The sequence below is a fragment of the Antennarius striatus genome, chromosome 10 (genome assembly GCF_040054535.1).
Source record: "Antennarius striatus isolate MH-2024 chromosome 10, ASM4005453v1, whole genome shotgun sequence".
In the NCBI taxonomy this organism is placed as follows: Eukaryota; Metazoa; Chordata; class Actinopteri; order Lophiiformes; family Antennariidae; genus Antennarius; species Antennarius striatus.
In genome coordinates this window covers 3,674,142-3,696,476 of record NC_090785.1, presented here as the reverse complement: position 1 = coordinate 3,696,476, position 22,335 = coordinate 3,674,142, and the positions used below count along the sequence as shown (strand labels likewise).

Below are 22,335 nucleotides of genomic sequence, written 5' to 3'. Positions count from 1 at the left end.
CAGGCTTCAGTAATCTCAAATGAATCATTTTTAAAGACACTGAGACACACTATGTTTTATTAAAAACATTTTTTTTCCTATTTCATGGGGAGGATCAACCCTCTCTAGTTATGTTTTGACACTTTTCTTTTATCAATTTAACCAATTTTTATCAACCTGATTTTCAAATAAGAAGGCAATTTTTTGCTTTTATATTCTGATGCAAGTCCCTTTGACTCTCATGTAATCTTCTAAACATAAATGTAATACTGAGCTGGAGGCCTCGTGGAAGATGTAGGGAGCAAATTCTGTCCGGCACTATAGGCTGCAAAGTGTAACCCTAGCTGTGATTTATTGGTGGGTTTGATGGACCGGTGGCTTTAGGGAAAGAGGTCCAACTTCTACAAGCCTGCTGATGACATGTTCACATCAGACATATGACATTTGGCATTTTCTGCACACTTTGATTTGATTTTGCAGTGATTACTGATCATTAACGATTAATATTAACAACATAAGTGTTTCAAAGGGCTTCACGATCACACTTAAGCCATAATAATGATATTAAGAATGTGGTATATCAGGTTTTGGCTGCTTTTATTGAGGCGACTAAGAGGAAAGGAAGACATCTAGTGGTAATATGCTGTTACTGCATGTATGAATGATTTTTTTAAATTTTTTTTTAATTTCTCCTTTTCATTCCTGTTTTTCTCATCTTTTCTCCTGCCATGTTCTACAACTCAGGCTCACTTAAACACACACACACACACACACAAACACACACAAACACACACACACACACACACACACACACACACACACAGACACACACATACACACAGACACACACACACACACACACACACAACAAAACATGAAGTATTTAATAACAAGTACACAAGTGAACTTTATTAATGCAAGCAAATTTGATCATACAGGTCAAATAAGCCACTTCAAGCTGTTGGCACATGAATGTACAAAACAGATTCAGTTTAAAGCCTGCTACTAAGCATTCGTAGTGAAAATACAAAAGACTAATACGAGGAGAAAGCGGAAAGCGTTTTTTTTTTCTTTTTCATTACAGAGTAAGCAATGTTGGTACAAGTATTAGTTTTAAGACATGGATGAGCGCTCATCACAAACTAAATAGACACAACTCAAAGACTACAGTTTCTAATATCAGTAGCATAACGTGGTAAGCGTGGGAGGGAGGGAGTTTAAGGGAGGGGGGGGTTAGTACTGCACATATAAACATCGGGTCGATCCAGCAAGACAGTCAGAAGTGTAAAAAAAAGTGAAATAAAGAAAGTCTTGAGTCAATAGGACTATATTAATGCATGTCCATGCCACAAAAAACATCTAAATTCACAGTCTTTACTAACAGTACGGTAATCCAACTTTGAGTTGAACACTAATGCGCTTACATCTAGAGAGAGCACAGAAATGGTCAAATAAGTGCATGAAACTATATTCTGGAAATAGTGACAATACCAAATTTTTGCCAGGCCAACATTGCAGTCATGTGGCATCAGGATGTGTCAGCAATACAGTTAATGTCATGAGCAAAAACGACTGTGATACACACTGTTCTCACATCTGATAATTCCACCAAGGAGTTCCACGACACCAACAAGTTTTTTTATTTATCACCAGGGTTTCTTTTTCTGTCGAGACTGATTGATGCGGAGCGGACTGACCCATGCTGATGTCAGGTTGATGTCGCGTAAATTTGCCTGCGCTAAAGGAAGGTGTAAGCTTTGATATATCAGTATATACAGTGCAGATTTCTGCAAAAACAGAAGTTTAGTATTTATAAAGTTCCACTTTTTAAGAAATGAAAAAAAAAAAAGGGTTTATGAAATGTTTGCATGTGCTTTTGTGGCTTGTGATTGAAAACAATGGAAACCATTCACAGTCCTAAAATACATTTAATTGGCAAGATTATCAGAAAATAACCCCATTATTTCTTTGTATTCTTCTAATCACGTCTTTGATAGCTCTCAAAGTCATTGTTTCCTGTTTACCAGGCTTGGCACGTCTAGCAAATATTTGTTTTTCTGTAATGATTTGGTATTTATCATTTCAGTTGTCGCGCTCTCGAATAAGAGGCTGAATTACTTTCCTGTAAAAGTGGGCTTAAATCCCTGGGAGTACCTGTATGACAAAAGTTGAACTAGCTTTAAAACCAATGATCTGTTCACACACACGGTAAATAGGTGTCACACATGAAATCCCCACTCACACCCACCCACACACACACACACACACACACACACACACACACGCACACACACACACACAACATGAGGAATGTGCTTGAAAACCCTTTGAAGCCCCTGTTGACCCCCCTCAGAAATTGGTAAAAAAAAAAAAAAAAAAAAAATCAATTTATGAATGAGAGCAAAAATTACACAAAGCATCAAATGGAAATTCAAGTAAAAACAAAATCAAAATAAATTCAAAGTGAAAAAGCTAAAATACTACTGCTGGTTCTGATTCTACAGACTACGCTAAAACTACTTCCCACACTAAACGACTTGTATTGAGAATAATAGAACTGCCATAATTAGAATCATAACACCATCCATGAGAGAGGTAAAGGGGCTTTTTTATTTATTTTTTTCATCTGAAATGCTGTTTGTGACTGAGAAGGATTTTTTTTTGTGACTTCCCCCACCCCACCCCACCCCAGACCACATTGTCATACAACGCACCAGTGACATCAGCAGTGGCAAGGGCCCTAGGCGCCATCTGCCCCCCCTCGGGAGGGGATGGTAGAGAGAGACGGATAGAAAGACAGGAGAGAAGAAGAGAGGGAGAGAGGCCGGAGCGGCAGGGCCAGGCCTCGCGCTGGTCTTTATGTGTAGGCGTTGAGACGCTCCTTGGAGCGGGTGGAGTGGATGTCGTGAAGCTCCTGCTCCTCCTTCGACTTGATGTCCTCGTACTTCTGCATCCGGCAGGCGTCTTTCACGTAGGCCCAGTTGGCTGACAGCACCATCAGATAGTGGATCTGTTGGGGGGGTGGGGGTGGGGGAGGTGGAAGTTCATTTTTCCAATTTTTAAACAGCAGTTTTATTCACAAAAATCAAAATTACACGTGGAATTCACATTCAAAAACAATCAACGGTAGGAAAATAATGAACAAATTCAACAAAAATATAATTGGAATCATACAATGTGGTATTTCTACTGGTCTCATATATTTTATGACACCAGTAGAAATATAATAAAAGCATAAGAGTTTGTTTTATAGTATTTATGTATTATTTATTTACTTACTTAATAAACTAAAACGCATTGTACTGTTTAGCCTTTTAAATCTCACATGAACGAACTTCTCAAATGCTCCAGCAGGTGGCAGCGTGGTGCTAAAAGTGCTTTTGGATCTCGGTTACCATGGCAGCTGAGGTTATAATGAATGTGCTTTAATGATCGTTGTAAAAAGCCTTTCCCTTTGCGAGGGATTCCGCATTCATGTTTCTATTGGCCGAAATACGAGCGATCACGCATCGGAAAAGTCACGAACAGAAAACGCCAACACTGCTCCGCTTGTGTGCGAGCTTCTGTCCTCGGGGGCCCGTTCGCATTTTGAAAAATTTGTTACTGCTCAATTTTGGCTTTGAAGGTTGTTTTTGATGGCGGTTCATTATTGTGGGGCATCAATGTCTCTGTTGTGATGAATTATCTCCGCCATCTGCTGCGAAGGGTGTGTGTGTTGTTGAGGGGGTGGGAGTGGGAGTGGTGGTGGTGGTGGTGGGTGAGTGGGGGGGGGGGGCGGCGGACTATGTGGGAAAATGTGCAGCATCGTCTCTGACAAGCAAACACTTTCTGTTTCTCAGACAATAGCTCCTCACAAATTACTGAGTGATGTTCGCAACAATCTGAGAGCCTTTCTTCTTGCTGTTTCCATGACAACGACCATGACATGCCCAGCGCCTCCGAGAGAGAGAGAGAGAGAGAGAGGGAGAGGGAGGGAGACAAACCCTGTCGTTTTCACTGCGCCAAAATGCCTTCTCTCCCAGCCGCAGATATTCCCTCACAGGCAAACAAGGGGGCAGGCAGAATAGAACGCGCTTGGCTTTATTTCCTCCTTTTACTCCCACCGCTGAGGATTACTTTGCTCACAGTGGAGACAAATGTATGATTGTAACAATATGAAATTCTGCATTGTTCTATAAGGTGCATCCCACGGTAACTGGGTGTAAATCTATTATCACGCTTTCATTTCTCAGGTTTTTATCCCATCCCATGGACTCACCATGGCGATGACGGCGGCCCCGGCTCCAGCCAGGGCGCAGATGAACAGGTGGAAAGTCATGTCCAGCTGTGGCACAAATTCAAACATGAAGACGTTAACATGCAGTTTATTCTAACGCCAACCCTAATTCTAACCCCAACTGCTCAATTTTGTCACATGCTTAAAAGAATGAGGCTTTCCAGTCTCTCAGTATTTGTTGCAGTAAAAATGACTCATAATCACATTTGTCTCTATCGTCTGTATCCAGAATTGTGTTTACTGACTCGCTGGCAGCTAGAAGGATGCCCAAAGGGAATGCCCAGCTGTTTCTTTTCAATTCAATTAAACCCAAAAGAAATTCTATCGAGACATGTGACAGAAATTCACATCTTTTTGCCCAGAAGCACTCTTTTGATATAAAAATGTCCTCCTTTTTGCAGCAAGTTTCATCCAAATTTATAATTCGGACAGAATTTGGAGTATTTTTTCTTGAATTGACCAAAATTGCAATTTAAAAAAAGTCTTAATTCTGCTCCAAGCACTACGTTTCATGGAAATCCATCAAGTAGCTTCTATGTAAGTCAGGAAAACAAATCAACTGTGGCAAAAACAGGACTAGAATTTATTTATGTAATCTACAGAACTTTGCTTTTATAATTCTTTGGAAGTCATTTTGACTTTACCTCATTGGATTCGCACATCTTGTAGAACTTCTCCGATCCGGCGCAGACCGTTTTCGCATCAGCGATTGGCACGATACCTGAAATAAATTGCTTTATTTATTTATGACGCATGTATTAAAAAGGTGACGTGCCACAAAATGTCGACAAAGACTAACAAATTCCACGTCAAATATTTGGCAATTAAAAATAACGCAGACTTAATGGACGGAATGTCACGTGCAGGCAAATTACAGGCCTTATAACGTGACGGTGGCGCCGCAAATGTAGTTGACACAGAGGCAGGGGAAGTGGCTTCTGGTGGTTAATGGACTGAAAGTGGGGGCATTAATTAAGAATAATGAGTCGCATGAAGCCGCTTGTACGACGGACCTTTATCTCAGTTTAACACAACATTATTCTGGATCATTAAAGTTACCAGGATAGCATAAGGAAGAGAAACAGTGGGTCCAACGCACATGGCGTAGGGATGGCGGTGAGGTAGGGGGGGGGTGTTTTCTTATCTTACCGTATTGGCGTGGGTCCAGGCAGAGCGTGGCCCCCTCCAGCACGGTGGCGTTTTGGCAGATATTCCAGATGTTGAAATATATAAAGACGGGTATGGAGGTGAAGGCGGTCACCCCCAGCCAGGCCAGCATGAAGATGTACGTCAGCATGATGAACTACAGGAATAAAATCTAGAGTCAGATCTAAACCACATCTAACTAGACGTGTGACGGAGACAGCGTTCACCCTACCCAAGCGCTGACGCAGCGTCCGCAGGTGGTGATCTTGAAGTCTCCGTACAGGTCTTTGATGGCGCCGCTGGTGAAGAAGCCCTCCACCATCAGCAGGATGCCGTACACGAAGAAAGCCGAGGCGATGCCGTAGATCACGTACTTAATAATGTCGATCCTGGATGGAGAAGGAATCAAGGGAAAAACAAACAAACACATAAACCTAAAAAAAGTCAATTCTTCATCCTTCGTGACGCAGCGCGCCGTCCGATTTTACTCACATGGTGAAGACGTCCAGAGCGTCCACGGGGCTCCTCACCACCTCGAAGTAGTTCTGGAGGATGGTGACGGTGCCGGACAGGGCCTCGTGTCCGCAACCGCAGAACAGAGCCACGCCCGCGTACAGCAAGATGGTGGCTATGAGGGACGGGTACGGGATCCCCCCCAGGCATTTGATGCAGCACTCGAGGCACCCTGAAGACACACCAAAGAGGAGTCAATGTGGAGTCTGATTTGTGCAACGTCCACAAAATTTATTTTTTTTCCCATCAGTCTTTCAGCTCCGCAGAAGACGCTGACGTTTTATTCGGCGCTACGACATCAAGAAGGGCTTTTAGTTGGTGGTCGTGACCTTTAACCTCATTCCTCTGAGCCTGGCTTCCTGTCCCCGTGGCCCCCGAGGTGACTAATCACCGCTCGGCTTCAATCTCCTGCAGCACAGATTGCTCTCGGAGGAGCCGAGTGTGTAAACACAAGGAGTGTGTCCATATGAGAAGCTTTAGATTTAGGAGGCTTTCAGTTTGGGCTTGTATGTGTGTGTGTGTGTGTGTGTGTGTGTGTGTCTGTGTGTGTGTGTGTGTGTGTGTGTGTGTGTGTGTGTGTGTGTGTGTGTGTGTTTTTAGGGGTTACTGAGTCAGTCATTTCTCAAACCGTCCTGGTTTTCTTCCCAGAAGCCAAATCAGTCTTTGTAGGGCGATGCAGCGCGTTGCAGTTTAAGAAGCGCACAGATATGGAGAATCGATACCTGTGTGGAAAAACAGCGCAAATGTAATGTTTTGTTCATAGGAGTGAAAAATCCCTCATGATCGGTGGCGTCATCGTTCTTCACGATGATCGAATTCATCTGCATCCGCTCCCCGCGCTCAACCCCACGACAGAACAGCCAGGTTCCACCGTGGCTTTTATGAGATGATAAAAGATTTCAAGATCTTTCATCGAGGGTGTTTCCAGCTCCATTTCTTCTTCTTTTTTTTTATTATTATCTCACTGTCTCACAGACGCTCAATGCAGCTCGACCCTCGCCATTCGGATGTAATCCAGAATGTCTATTCTCCTCTTTTCCACACTTTAGTGTCTCTGGCCAGGTCGACCGAGAGATTTAAGGGATGACGTTATCGGTGCTGGTTGAACATGTCTGGAGCCTCCGATGGAGGATTCACCCCTGCTTTCACCTAAAATAAAAGGGTTTCAAGCGGTTTACCGTTACACAACCTTCCTGGGGGGTGAATTGGGCTGTTACCCGGGAGATATTAAATTGAGGAGACAGCACACCTTTGGTGCCATTTGGACCACCAGGGGCTCAGAGTGCCGTCTGACAAACACTTATGTAGTTTTACACCTTAATTCAAGAGAGTCTGTCGACCTGTTGGGGGCTCAGGCTTCAAGGACTCTCTAAATGCTGCTGAGGCTGATGCTGCCTCGTGAATGCCATCCGATGGATGCACTTTGCATAAAACATTTAAAAACAAAAAAAACAAAAACCTGGTTTAAAACAATTTGTGCCAAACAGTTCATTTCAATGTTCTCTATGATCCTAATGTTTTCAACGGCTCTCAAAGGCACAGATGTCAGGAGTTCCCCCAGATGCCCTGAAATAGAAGCAGTGGGAATTTGTTGCTTTTGATCAACAGTTGATTTATATAAATAACAAGTCGTTCAGCAGCGTGTCGGGAAAGTTTCCGATTGTATTATCCCTGCTCGTACGCCTGGAGCAGATCACGCATTTGGTTTTCTGTCTATGTCCTACAGATAATCTTACAAGTGGATCCATTAGTCAATATTTTGCCGACGGAAAGATGCTCACGGTCCTGCTGTTGACAATCAAACCCATTCACTACTGACCAATTGTTAATCCCAAGTGATCTTTAACGGCTTCATTGACACCGTTGGGTTCCATTGATCGCATTTTCACTTTGAAATCAACATTTTTTCAGGGTTTGTCACCGATGTGTCAGTACTAGAAGTCTCTTCAAGATTTGGCATAATGGAATAAAATATACTTCTTGTCATTCAATGACAGCCAGAAATAGGCAAATAGCATCTCTACCTTGAGTTTTCATCTTAGGGAACAGGAAGAGACTGGATTAATTGTTGCAGAGGTGTTTTTCTGAAGGAGGAGAGAGAGTAGTCACCGTTTTCTATGCTCAAGTGAGTCTATTAAAGTCAGAGCGATCGCTCAAACTGTTATCATTAAATATGCAGCAAAACAGACGAGTGACTCGATAATTATATACTATAAATTATCTTTTTTATTTTTAACCCTAGTTTCATGTTTATACGAGTTATCCTGCTGGAACCAACGAACCCGATTCATTCTCATTATTTCCATAAATTTTGCTACTGTGGGTTTTTTGGGTTTGCTGAAGAAGAAGAACGTCTTACAGGAATTACCCGGAGTGGGCACGGTTATTACTTACATGGGGAGAAAACCAATTTTAATTGTGCCGTTTTAGTTTTTAATGCACCTTTGAGACACTGCGGAGGGTGATTTTTTATTATTTTTTCCCCGCTGTAGATGTTTGGAGCTCATGCTTCACATGAAGAAGGATGAGAAGTGTCATAAATTATTTACGTCACGTCCCTCAAGTCCTCCGAGGTTTACAGCCTCTGTATTATTTACCATTCTGCTCACAGATTAATCCAGCTTGAACTGGAAACCTGCTTTTGTTCATTCTGAATGTATTTTACTTTCCTCTGATGCAGAACAACAGCGACCGGATCTAGAAGTCAAGTGTCATGACTGGTTATAACACATCCGGCCACTAGGCACTAATCCCTTTGTCGGCTATGTCAAAATAAATAAATAAATTTGTTCCCATGGAAACAACAGTTTAGTCTGGTATTTTTCCCTGAGAATTTTTGCATTGCACTTATACTACTTACTTATACATCACAGTCGCTGATATGAACAGTAATCCTTGTGTGTTTGTTTATAACAACAGCAACATGATAAACGTATAGCGTGGACTATATTGCCAGCCCAACAACAAGCCCAGAGAGTTTTTATAGACTTTTATTTTGTTAAACTTTTCCCTGTGACTAGAAACAGCAGCATTCATTTTGTCAAGTTGCTTGAATAAAAGAATCAATAAGCCAAAATGCACTGAATTTGAGACCTTAAATTGCCATAGTTACGGGAAATATATTGTCTTTCTTTCTCAACAGATAATATGTCATCAGACTACTTCACTCTCATATTCTGCCGATGCGAATTATAATCTTTACTGGATGTTTCCCAGTTTGTTGTATTAATTATTCCAGACTACCCACTAAAATGAATATCAATAATTTATGTTTTTTCATATCCAGCAGGTTTAAATTGTAATTGGTCTTCTTTTTGAAGCAGTTATAAATGTCCCGATTCAGCCCTGTCGCCTCTGTCATGACTTCTCTGAGGGTTTTTAAGTGACTTCTAGGTTCTTGCAACGTTCCCGGTGAGCATTCCCAGCTCGGATCCAGAACGCCCCCAAGCTGCAGTTCAACCACTCGCTTTATGCCGGTGATCGCTCTGGCTCACATGGTTACACAGAGCAGAACAGACATTTGGGTCACAGAGTTGGAATGAGTGGGAATTCTTCCCTTCACAAGTCGGCGTATCGTCATAAATGATACTGAAGCTGGATTTCAAAGGCAGGTTTAAAATGACTTCTGACTAGATGACTGACTTCAGTGGACGTTAGCATGAGCCGAACATTCCATCAAGCCTGCATGATGATCCTCTCTGATTAAACCTTCAGATGCTGCGTTTTGCGGTCTGACTGATGCAGCGTTTGATTATCTGTAATTTACTTCTCTGCATCAAACAGAAAACCTCCTCCTCACAGCGGCACCTCCTCTGCTTCCTTTTTCTTCTTTAAAGTCTGGGCTGATTTGAAACGACTGCAGATGGAGATGGTGAAAAATGGCGAGTGATGGCGCGAAACGACTCGGGAGAGACGGCTAGATGCTCGGTCCATAATTTAGATGCAGCACAGTGTAGCAGAGCGCTAAGTCTCTCACATTCATTATTCATGCTTTCTCCTTGGCCCGACACTACCTGCAATGAAAATAAAACATTCCTCGCCGGATGAGGAACCCTTAGCGTTTGGATCGCTCACAGGTGCAGCCCTGGCTCTCTGAAGCAAAGACTGACAGCATGTCAAGTTGAGATGTTGGCCCCACTTTACCTGCTAATCTGATCTAAATAGAAATAAGGATAACAATATGCTAACAAGCCAAGTAGTGCTTGGTAAACTTTTGAATCTGGACATATAATGACATACGTCTTCAGGTTATGGTGGCTTCAAGTGTATTTTTTTGCCCCTCCATGCACAAAAAAAGCCTCTGTTTCAAAAATAAAAGCCCTCATGACCCCAAACACTGCCGTCCAATCAACAGACGGCGTCTCCCTGACACAAAGAGAAAAGATGACCCCCCTCCCAAGGCCCCTCCCACCACCCACTTCTCCTCCATCTGTCAGTGTCATATCCGACAGGCAAAAGGACACAAACACACACACACACACACACACACACACACACACACACACACACACACACACACACACACACACACACACACACACACACACACACACACACACACACACACACACACACACACACACACACACATACAGCCAGAATGCACATGAGAGACGTGCTTCTCCCTAAATACTCAGAGCTAAATGAGGTCCTTCAAACAAACGTGGCATCAGGCAGATGGAAGAGCTGCCTATAAGTGACACACGAGGATATTTTCAGTTTATATTCGCAGTTTTTTTCTACATTTTCATCTATTTTCTTCAGTTTGGTGGTTCTATGCTTGGATTTGAGTTGCTTCCTGGTTTTTTTTAAACTTTTTTTTTTTTTTACAGGAAGTCTTGTCCGTTGCATGGTGCCCAATACTCAAATGTGAAGTACTGTAACAATTACTTGACTCCAAGAAATTTGAGCGCTTGCATAACCACAAAAAAAAATACAAATTCAAATAAAATATATGATTGCACTCACTGACCCTGCTGCTGCAGGAATAATTCTTTGTATTGTTCCTTAAATTAAGCTTTTGGTTGTTGAGCAGCTGTTTTGTTTTTGGAGATTCGTTCCAGAATTAGAGACATATGTAGGCCACATGTTTTATTAGCGGAGCTGCATTCAAATGAATTCATCGTTGTTTACATGTGAATCAGTCAATTCCACTTATCATATACACACAAATACTGTAGACACTTGTGTACACAAAACTGTGCGGTCAGGTATCCGTTGTAAAATCCATCCCTTTATTGTGTATTTGTGTTGAGATGCACAAAATAGCAAAATCCCATGAATCCAATTTTGTTTTTTAGAGTAAAAACCTGACAGAGAAATAAATTGCAGTAGAAAATTGCAAAATATACAGCCATAAAAACCTGCCATCCTAAAGAAATGCATTGAATATTTTTATATCAGGATTTTAACGATATCAAATCTCTGCAGACTTTTTTCCTCTGAAGTGCGTGGAAAACTTTTCATTGAGAGGATGGGGGTTGGGTCACTCTTGTGTTCTGTCGGGGGTCTCTTATGGCAAGACTCCGTTTAACCTCTTGATTATAACACAACCGTTGTGAGTCACTTCATCTGAAAGGTTTCAGTTGTGCAAATATCAGAGATGCTTAAACATTATTGGACCTGATAAAAGACATTTTAGGTGTAATAAAACAGATCTCAGTCAGCATGACATTCATCCTCAAATAAAAACCAGGCTAGAATTTCTTTTAAAAAGATAAATTAGCCTGTAATCATTGTGTGTCTTTGTTGGTGCATCTTTGATTTGAAATGGCTTGTTTTTTATTTTTCACTCAGAAATAAATGTAAGGTTTGGGCTATTGAATAAAACTACAGAGAGAATTAATAAGATGCTGTTTTAGAGGAATAAAATTAATTAAATTTGGGGGGGGGGTGACAGAGTATAGAGAATAATTTAATTTTACATTTGCTGCACGCTGACTCCACATACGCTGCAAGACCTCCAAACACACACATTTCTGTGCATGCAGCTAACAGTTATTAGTTCCTTGTTACCAGAGGAGTATTCTATGGGGGTGGGGTGGCAGCGAGCCTGGTCCTAGACTGAGAGAGAGACCTCGGTGGGGGGATGGTGTGTCTGTGGAAGTCTGAGAGTAATGGGTGTATGGTCTTGTTGCTTTCCTATATTTAATGTGCAGCCCCCCCCCCATCCCCTGAAGCAAGCAGGTTTTTTCAGCTCCCCCACCCCCCCCATCCCCATCTCCTCTGCGCATGTTTAATCAACCAGTATGGTTGCCATGTCAACCGCAGCACAAAATCTGAGAATAGACTGAGTACTTCAGAGCCGTGACCCACTTACTGTATGTCAACAAATTCAGTGGGACAATAGTGCATGAGACACATTACGCAGATACCCCCCCCCCCCACCCCACCCCAACACACACCCCACCCCCCCTCGGGTCATAAAGGGATGTTAGAGCCCAGGTCCAGCTCATCCACCAATTTCCTCTCATCCTTTCTGGCTCAGAGGTGGATGAGAACGACCATGAGATGTTTGTTTCTCATGTCTGTATGAGGCTCACTCCAGGAGCCGAATTGGCGAATATGGGAACGCTTACGGAACGGAGGCGGCGTGTGAGGCCGGATAAAAACATTTTGAATGTGACGACAAACATTATGGGCCGCCAGCACCAAGAAGCGTCGTGATTTCAGTCCCAGCTCCTGAACATTTCTTCACTCTCACGGTGTAATGGTATTTTCTGAAGCATCCCATCTCCAATTGAAATACAAAACTTGCTTTATTTTGTAAAAGAGGCCAAATTGTGCACATTCAAATTTTAGAAATACCCGTAATTCATGCAAATGACTTTATTTTGAAAGTACGCACCAGCAGACAATGATTTGAAGATGCCAGTGACGCCGCAAACCACTTCTGGAATGTTCACAAAATGCCTCATTATGTTTTGAACATTTGTTGTCCTGCATTTAAAAAAGAAAGAACACCAACACTAATAGCTTCACAAAAATAACCCCTGCCCCCACCTCATCTTCTGGACAAGGGCAGCTCAGGATTCAGAGCAATAAGAGTGAGAAGGAGCGTCAGGACAAAGTGGAGAGTTGGTGTCTAAACCCACTGAGCGCCGGTGGTCCTGAAGGGAGGGCTGAAGCTATTATGTCAGCTAAGTGGTGTGGCTTTGGAAAAACGCATCCAAGCCATTATGAGAGACAAACCGTCCAATAAAAAGCATGTATTAATTACATTTTTTAATGTCAGATGCTCTTCACATCAAGATGTATGTCAAGGAAAATCCTCCACAGCTTATGTGCACATGTGGAAATTAATTAATCGAAACTCGTCTTCCTACATTTGCATCTATTCTTTGCAACTTTTCAAATGACTCTAACCCTATCTCAAATTCACCGTGCATTGTGTCCGCTGTGTTCATCATGATCTCCCACCATTTGGACAAATATAACAATGAACTTCTGATCTACCTGATCAAACAGGAGAACTCGGGATGCCTTGCAGAGTGCATTCTTGGCAACAGGAAGTGTGGACACGTGTGCTTTTTCATCTGTTCTAGTCTGCAATTTAGTTTTACAGGTATTAAGAGTTAGTGATACACATCACTCGCACTTCTCTTCAGAAGCAGACTTGTCTTCTGCATTTACGTGGATGAAATGCTCTTGATTGTTGGGTGTGAGCTCATGTCTGCTGCGCTATGTTTGGCCAGCAGCTGAAGTGGACGGTGCCCACCTGGTGCATCTGACTCATAATCTGAGATTTGCTGTTTCAGAAGGAGAAAACAGAGGGGCTTTAGGCGTGCTGCCAGTGAACCCACTGACACGGCCGAGTCTTTTTGTCGGGGAAATGTCATTTTTGCAGTTCATTTGGGTCAATTTGTGCTGCATTTGAGTGTCCAGTGCTTCTGTCTGAATTTTGATGGACTCAATCGGGCTTTGAACTAATATTTCAGCAACAGATTTGCGTCTTGAATATTTATCTTTTGACTACTTCCGTTATCATAGAAGCCATTTCATTGTTCTTAACAAGATGTAGCAGTTCCTACAAACAATTACAGATATTTGGAAAATCAAAATGATTGAAATGAAATCTGAGAGGCGCTTCAATATTGGCCACGTTTCATCAGAGCACTCATCGATCATCTCATTATCCTTCAATTATCAGTAATGGAGCAAACATTTCATAAGTCACCCACTGGATGGAGCAGCCACATGGTCACATGACCAGTGAGGATGCTATCTTGCTCCCTGATCTTATTGTAGCTGAGTTGTGTGTTTGTAGTTGTAAACCTTTGACAAAGGTGTTTGTATGCAGGATAATAACTACTCAAATCCAATATCACTTCTACTTTATTGTATGTCAAGTTTTTCATTTTTTGAGTGGCTATGGTGATGTCATTTCTATCTATTTATATCTGCAAACATCCAAAGAACAACATCTGTACGTCTGCTCTGTATCGTATTTGACATTTCCTGCACAAAAACAACCACATGTGTGACGTTTAGAAGTATTTTGACAAAATAAAACCAATTTATGCAGAGCACAAGTTTTGAAGCTTTAAACTTGTCACAAAACTATTTAATGATGAACTGAAACCCCAAATCAAAAACACACGTTTCCCCTCTTGCTGCTATTTTTAATCCATCTAGCGAGTTTTGTTGAGTCGTCTTCTCTTTAGTGTAACTCATGAAAGTTTTCAACTCATTGTTTTTCATTATGGAGTAAAAACAGCGAAAACATGTGTTTATCTGTCCATAATTATGCTGCACACATAAATTATATTCCCAAAACCTGTAGGAGCAATAAATCCCAAAACATACAAGGTCTTGCTCAATTCTTGCTTAAATCTGTGTGGTTCAGCTCAGTTTCTTCAACACTTTGTTAGATAGAAATAAAATATGTTTCTTCACAGACCGCACCATTATGGAAAACATATGTTAAAAATTACAACCAGTTGACATTCAGTCTGTTTTCAAAGAAGAAACTTCTGAAAAGTTATGATGGAAGCAAATGAATCTTAGCAATCCAAAAACGGGCGGAAAAAAAGTCTGTTTTTATGTTTACAGGGAGAAGGTGAGGTCAGACACAAATGTTTTATAGGTTAATATCTTCTTCAATCAGGTCTGGTGGCCGTCGACCTTTGAGTGGATGCTAACACACAGCGCTTAGCTTCCGAAGTAACAGACAGATCTTTTACTTGATCTCAGTGCTCACAGTACAAACACCGACCATAATCACCATTTAGAAGATATGCATCCATTTCTTTTGATAACATTTTTCTGTTACTCTCTGCTTCCGGCTTCATCTTACATGTCAGTATTTCTGCCTCAGTTTAAACTCAAATCTGTCCTTTCAGACTAAGGAAATTTATCACACGACGGAAAAACAATTACGTCATCGGCAAAAAAAAAAAAGAAGAAGAAGAAGAAAAAGAAGCGCTCATGTTAATCAATTCTGACTGCAGTCAAAATAAATGTGGCGCCTCGTAGTTTTTGGTTTCTTACGTATTCTGGAAAAACAGATTTACATGTTAGTTTTGCGTTTGCGATTAAAGCTTTTGGTATTAAATGTAGTTACATACTAATTAATTAGAACCTTTTTGCATAAAATCGTTCAAAATGGTTCGTATGCAGAAATGTAAGCAATATTGCACGGCTGCATTATTTAGTTGATTGAGCATTCGTGTTCATAGCCGAGCCTGACAGCTCTGTGAAAGTGAACGCCTGAGTACACACCTAGCAATGGCGACCAAGAGGTATTGGACCAAAATCTGTAAGGCTGGTGCATATTCTCATGGCTGCTGCATCCTCATGTGGGAACCCACAGCAATACCATCACTCAGTTCGATCAATAGGAAATAAAATACACTCTATCAGCCACTAGATGATGAAAACTGACAGTCGAGTGCTGCAGATTTATCCCAAATAAGTGTCCTTTCTTACAACCTGTCAATCAACCTGTCTTCTTCTACTCAGTCACCTGACTACGTCTTCATCCTTGCATCTTCATCTTTTCTTCCTAAAAATCTCAGAAGCAGTGAACTACTTCTGTTTTTCCTGAAATGGCATCAGCAGGAGTGGGAGCAGAAGACTCGGCCAGTGCCATGGCAACTGTCTCAACTCATGTCTGTTGCCTGCAAGGAGTGCCAGCCTGCAGGGAAAGGGGAGGCATGGAGGAGCAACCAAATCATACAACGCCATGCATGACACACGAAGGGGAAGATGAGAGGGCGTGAGACGATGGGATGCAGAGACAAAAGGTGGGTTTTGGCACAACTGCCGACGGTGTCCCGTCCGTCTCTGCTCAAGCATCGTTTCAAAATCGATTGAGAAGGAAAACCTTGATTTGACAGGTTGCAGTCGACGAGGGAACAAAAAGATATATACTCTCCCTCTCTTGCTTTTGTAGCTTCCAAACATACACTGAATCATTCATGCAGAGAAATGATGGCATTAGTGGGGGTGTGCATGAAGTATAAATAGCAATTCCATTTGGAACAAAGCGAACGCAGCCTTTTTTTAACATGGGAGAAATAAACCCCTGCTACTGCATTGAACCCACATTGATTGCTGCAAGATACACGTCTGGTATCTGGACGAAAAGCACATAAAGCTGCTGGATTAATGTGTGTAGAAGCCCAGTTTGGTTCTTTACACTCTATTTTCCCCACTCAGTCGTCAAGACAAGCATAAAAAGCTTTAGCCTGCAAACAAAGACGGTCCTTCCTTCACCAAAGCAGTTCACACCCCTCTGACTCTCCAAATTGCACATATAGATGTGCAGTCTTCAATGGACACTCAATGGACAAAGAAATTACCACAAACAGCTGCTCCCCTATTCAGAATTAGGGAAAGGCTAACATTTGTGCAGTTGCCTCTTTAGAGGCAGCGCTGACAGACTGACAAAACACCCATGTCAGATTTACTTAAGTAAATTAAGTAAATCTAACCAAGCATATAAAGAAATACTTGCATACCTTTTTGGGTCTGCCCCTCATCCATGTCCTCTTCCATTGTTCTGATTCTGTTTTACAGCAACAAGATAAATGTTGAGGGGGGGGGAGAAATAGATTTAGATTTTAAACCCCTTATTTTATCTGTGAAAGAGTAGTCCACAATGTTGTTGTCTTTCGGTCTGTCTATGTCTCTTTCCCCACTTTCTCTACTAGTCCCTACTGAAGGCTGAGATTGCCTGTCAGCAGTGGTTTCTGTCAAGCGTCCGGGCAAAGCGAGGGATCACTGTGTCTTTGTGGTGCTGTCCATTGTGAGCTGCTGTGGCAAGTGCTTAAAACCTACTTGGTCCTCAGTGGAGAAGGAGGAGGGTGTGTGTGTGTGTGTGTGTGTGTGTGTGTGTGTGTGTGTGTGTGTGTGTGTGTGTGTGTGTGTGTGTGTGTGTGTGTGTGTGTGTGTGTGTGTGTGTGTGTGGTGGGGAGGAGGGGTTTGAGGAAATGGGGGGGGGGGCAGAGGTAGTCTCTATGTTTAGCAGGAAAACACATGTGTTCCAAGGGATGGGGGGTGGGGGGTGGGTTGTGTGAAAATTGAGGAGTGGGCAACACATTTCTAAGGATTCCCTTTATTTCTGATCAGAATGGAGACAGAGGAGGAAATCCAGATCTACTGATTGCACCACGTTTAGACGCATGTGAACGAGAACCGGTGCCGGTGACCATTACTTCTCTGGCCCACCCTTAACACCCCTGGCTTTCAGACAGAATGGTTAAGCCTGCCCACCCCCCACTCACCCACCCACCCTCCATGGCAGTGACTCTGCTGCATTAACTCAGCCTCTCCTTAAATGAGGGTGGGGGGTAGGGATGGGGATGGTGGTGATGGTGGTGGTGGTGGTGGTGGGGCATCTGATTTTGAAATAGGATTCTCCTAATCTTATTAGTCACACAGATTCAATTATACGTCGCCAAGGAGGTGCCTTTGGAGGGGAGACAGACGCTGCATAAGGGTTGCCCACATTTGCTGATTTTAAATTTAAAGTCAAAGATTGTGCGACATTCTTATGGTTTCTTCAGAAGTCTAATGAAACTTTTTGGGCAACATCATTTACATTTTTGGGTGATCAACCTTTAAAATAAAATATCTCACATCTGGTGGAGTATCCTCTACCAGACGTAGACAGTATCAGAGACTTCTTTGCATAGCCTGAACCTTGGGTCCGGTCTTGAGTGGCGGACCCCTGCCCCTACGGATCTATTGCTTCGGGCCTTGTTGTTGTGCAACAATCTTTAGAGCCTCTTTGCTGTCCTTCAATCCAGCTGTTTCTATCCACAGGTAGGAGTTCCTCATGTCAGCCGTTCTCATTATCTGCTGATAATACGACTCATGGATGGGGTTTAGTAATCCACTACACACCCTCTTCCTCATCATCCTCCGCCTCCCGCTGCCTGAGGCACTCCTTTAGCAGTTCATCCCAGGGACATCGTCGTGATGTGTTCATGGACGCTGCTTGTTTCATCCAGGATTATGAATTGGACACTTGCTAATCCCTGCCGTCTCTCTTAATATTGCTCATAGAGCTTCATACGCATGAATCTGTTTCGACTTCAAAATGTTATTTATTAGGGCGAACATATCTGCAGTAATTAAAGAACCCCCCACAAACTAAATTTGTAGGAAACACATCCCATTATTGTTTTTTTTTTTGTAGTAATTATGCTGTTTCAATGTAAAAATAACGATTTATTAATGTTAAAATGTAATGTTTTATTAATGTGAAATTGCTTCATTCAAAATCTTAATAAATAATTCAATTAACCTTCTGTGGTTTAGTGTCTAACCAATTTCCTGTGGTCACTTCACTTGACAAGTCGGATTGTTAAATCCTGATTATGATGCTCGGATTAGATTTTATGATCTTGACGCTTCACTTTCAGTGAAGAGTGATGTATATCCAACATGAACACTCTCTCCTCTGAAGTCATCTGCATTAAAACAAATAAAAACACACACACACACCCTATTTGACAGCAGCATACTCCCAGTGATGTCCCATATGTCAGCTGTTTGTGAATAATGTGCAGATTGTGAACAGCTGTGTTGTTGTCATCTCTCGTTTTTCCGTTGGTGTTGCTGCTGATGCTGCTTGATGATGACAAGAAACATGCCCCCATGCGAACAGCCACGGAAATGATTTGATTCTCTTTCAATAGTCCCAATTACAGTTAAATTGTTGCGTTCTTTCAAAAGGTGATGCAAAAATTGATGCAATAGATAAGTAGTGTGTTTATCAGAACTTTCTGCAGAACTCAGCGTTCCTCAGTTCAGAGCTGCGCCGGTTCTTCAGGTGGTTCTTCAAATGCTTTTGCTTAAAGGACCAAGAGAATCCATCAATTATGAATCGTGTTGTCCATTTCTGCCTTTTTCAATTTTATTTTGTTTGACATTTCCATTCTATATTCCTATTTTTAACCAAACATGAATCATTTATTGATTATTAATCTGTCATGCATGACTTCTAAACCTGTCAGTCGAAGAAATTAAATATAGCTTCTCGTTTGAACCGTGTTCCGATCTAATGAATTCTAACTTAATATATGTTTGGGTGGTATTATTTGCAGGCGACCAATAAAATACTCATGTGAATTTAATTATTTTTGTCTCTTGGGGTTTTTTGAAAATTGAGAACAACAAGCAGCAGAACAAGTAAATTAAAAATATGTAAATATCAGAGCAGTTCATTAGGGGTGTCTGCATAATCACAAGTAAATATTCAAATCTGATATGCACATGACTTTGCACACATCTGTGTGCTAAGGACGACACACAAAGAGCCCCACCCTTGGTCACACAGTCGCTCACCGTGGTTTTGTTAAAAGGGTTGGGGCATTTACTGCTTTTTTCCAGGGAATCCTTATCTTACAAAGACTTATACCCTCCCCCCCCCACACACACACCCTCATCTCCAGTGTTCATGTCTGTGCTTCCAACAAGGTGCTGACCCCCCCCCACCCCCCCTCCTCCCTATATTGCATCCTCTCACCACTTGAGCTTCCTTCACTCTGTGGGTACCAAGATGCCAGTAGGAAAATATCGACAGATGGTGAAACACTTTCTTAGGGCATTTCTGGCTTCCGCTGTTTCTAACATCAGTTGCCTGACATTTCTGATTATCATCACAAATACCATGATTATTTGTTTATGCATGATACAAATGCTTATTTATCATTTTTTGTATGAATGTGCTTGCAGATTTATTTATTTTTCTTCCTAGCATGATGGTAACATGGGCAGGTTTGAAAATCCAACCGCCGCCGCCCGCGCTCATGACCAACAGAAGGAGCCAAAGTAGCTCACAGTAAGCTTATTAATGTCTTCTGGTCTCTCTCCAGTATGGCCTTGCTAGTTGCCATAGCAACCAGGCCCTAGATATTATTCAGCGCGAGGCGTGTGGATGTCGGCTAAATACAAACGTCATCCTTTAACCATAACAGTGGCTTTTATGTAAGTGTCTAATCTCATGGACCGTTGTTAGTGTTTGCCATGTAATCTATTGTGCATTATACAGGCAATATATCAACTCTGGTGTTCTGTCTTGTGCAGCATGAATTGATTATTTTGCATTTGTATGGTATTGTTTCTAGCTGACTGTAGATGCAGGACCCACATGCAGAAGACCAGGGGAGAAGTTCATATTCATAGTTTAATATAAACAACCACAAAGATTTCAGGTGAACAGAAACAGGAAGGAACACACCAACAGGCAAAATCCAAGAAACCAGCAAAATCTCAAAAATGACCAAGAAACCTCAACTGAGCTCAATTAGGTGGAGTCTGATTGGAGATGGGAATCAGGTGACTTCAGCAACACAGGTGACCAGAATGAGTGGATTGAGCAGGAGTAAAACAATCTGTTCAGGCTCAGGAACAGATCTGGGTTCAGGCTCGGAAACCAACTTGGGTTGAGGCTCCGGCTTGGAAACAGATTTGGGTTCAGGCTCAGAAACAGATTTGGGTTCAGGCTCAGAAACAGATTTGGGTTCAAGCTCGGGCTCGGAAACACACTCTGGTTCAGGCTCAGGCTCTGGAACCGACTCGGGCTTATGTTCAGGCTCAGGCAAAGACAGTGGAACAGATTGTTTTGTTGCTTTTGACTGTTCTGAGGTGAAGTTGTGGGGCCAGGGCACTGAATTATGACCCAAAGGCAACACTGGAATAAAAAAAAAACAAAAAGAGCTGCAACTATGGAGGATAAAAACTATGTCATCATGGTGGCTGTCAACTGCCCAATACGGATGACAGACGAATCTGAATTCTGGAGCATACTGTCTTTTTGAGCAATATGAGACCGTAGAGAGATGGAAGGGTCGCTGACAAGCTAACAGAAAACTGAGAGCTGAGCTGAGTTTAAATAGGTGGAGCCTGATTGGAGATGAGAATCAAGGTGGCTTCAGCAACACAGGTGACAAGAATGAGTGGATTGAGTGGGAGTGAATTCAGGATACAGAGGACAGGGGGGAAAACTGGAACCAGGACCATGACACTTTGCAGCCAAATGTGAAGCTCGAAACTGAAAATCAAAATTCGGATGCAGGCGCCTGCAGGAATCAACTGTAGACCTCCCTATTCCTCTTAAGTGCTGATTTGTGTTCACGCCCAGTCAGGCTGAGGGAAATCAAGAGATACTGAAAGATTAAGGAGGTCAGGTCTACAGCATCACGGAAAGAGGCTTTACCAGTCGTTGTCAACCGTAGTGAAATGATGGGCGAGATATCTCAGAGGCTAGTCGAATGTCATCATGTCCACACTTACTCCAAGAATATACAGTAAAATCAATGTTAAAGAAACACAACCTTTGATCTGTAGCGTAACACGAGCTGCTGTAATTGACTGATTTTGCATCTGACTGAAATGCTGCTCTCAATAAAGCTGTTTAAAAGCCAAAGTCTAATGTCACTGTCACAGCGAAGAATCTCATGATCGTCTGTGGCTAATAGTTTATGGACGCTGTGGAGATCATATCAATGCAGAGTTGTCCAGTGTCTGTTAAAAGCACAGGCTCGTGAGAAGCCAGGCAGCCCGCCAGAAACACTTATCATCCTGTCATCTGTTTTCACTGGCTTCACAGCTCAATTGTATTCAATGCCGAATAACTGTGTGCTTTGAGATTACTCTGAATAGCTCTGCCACCAAACACACACACATAAAAAACCCCAATCACCTGCGAGTATCCAGAAAAATGATCACATACACGACAAGATGATTTGTTAGCAAAGGTTTATTCATTGATGCGACTGACTAGATTTCATGATATTGTTGTGGGCCACTGGATAGTCAGTGTGGATGACATCAGTGAGACGCTTTAATGTCCATATTAATCATATAAAAGAATAATGTATATTTGGTCTCTGCATATTTAATCATAATAAAACACTTTTTCTTTCATATGGCTCTGTTATGTTGGTCAGAAAATTCAATGTGTATCTGAT

At 42.1% G+C, this 22,335-nt stretch overlaps 1 protein-coding gene across 1 annotated transcript; it reads right to left on the bottom strand.

Annotated features, from left to right (window-relative positions):
* Positions 1-2,651: 2,651 nt before the first annotated feature.
* Positions 2,652-17,188, bottom strand: gpm6aa (glycoprotein M6Aa). Its single transcript, XM_068325433.1, has 7 exons — positions 16,876-17,188; positions 5,894-6,086; positions 5,634-5,790; positions 5,405-5,558; positions 4,900-4,976; positions 4,238-4,303; positions 2,652-2,989 (listed from the first exon to the last, which is right to left on the bottom strand). Exons 1-7 carry the CDS (start codon positions 16,910-16,912, stop codon positions 2,837-2,839), a joined length of 837 nt encoding a protein of 278 aa, XP_068181534.1. The 5' UTR covers positions 16,913-17,188; the 3' UTR covers positions 2,652-2,836.
* Between the last annotated feature and the right edge of the window lie 5,147 nt (positions 17,189-22,335).

Excerpts from the sequence above, each read along its gene's own strand:
- gpm6aa (XM_068325433.1), bottom strand. The coding sequence starts at position 16,912 with ATGGAAGAGGACATGGATGAGGGGCAGACCCAAAAAG. Across the intron at positions 5,791-5,893 it reads GCTCTGGACGTCTTCACCAT|GATCGACATTATTAAGTACG; the intron begins GTGAGTAAAATC and ends TTCTCCATCCAG. Across the intron at positions 5,559-5,633 it reads GACGCTGCGTCAGCGCTTGG|TTCATCATGCTGACGTACAT; the intron begins GTAGGGTGAACG and ends TTATTCCTGTAG.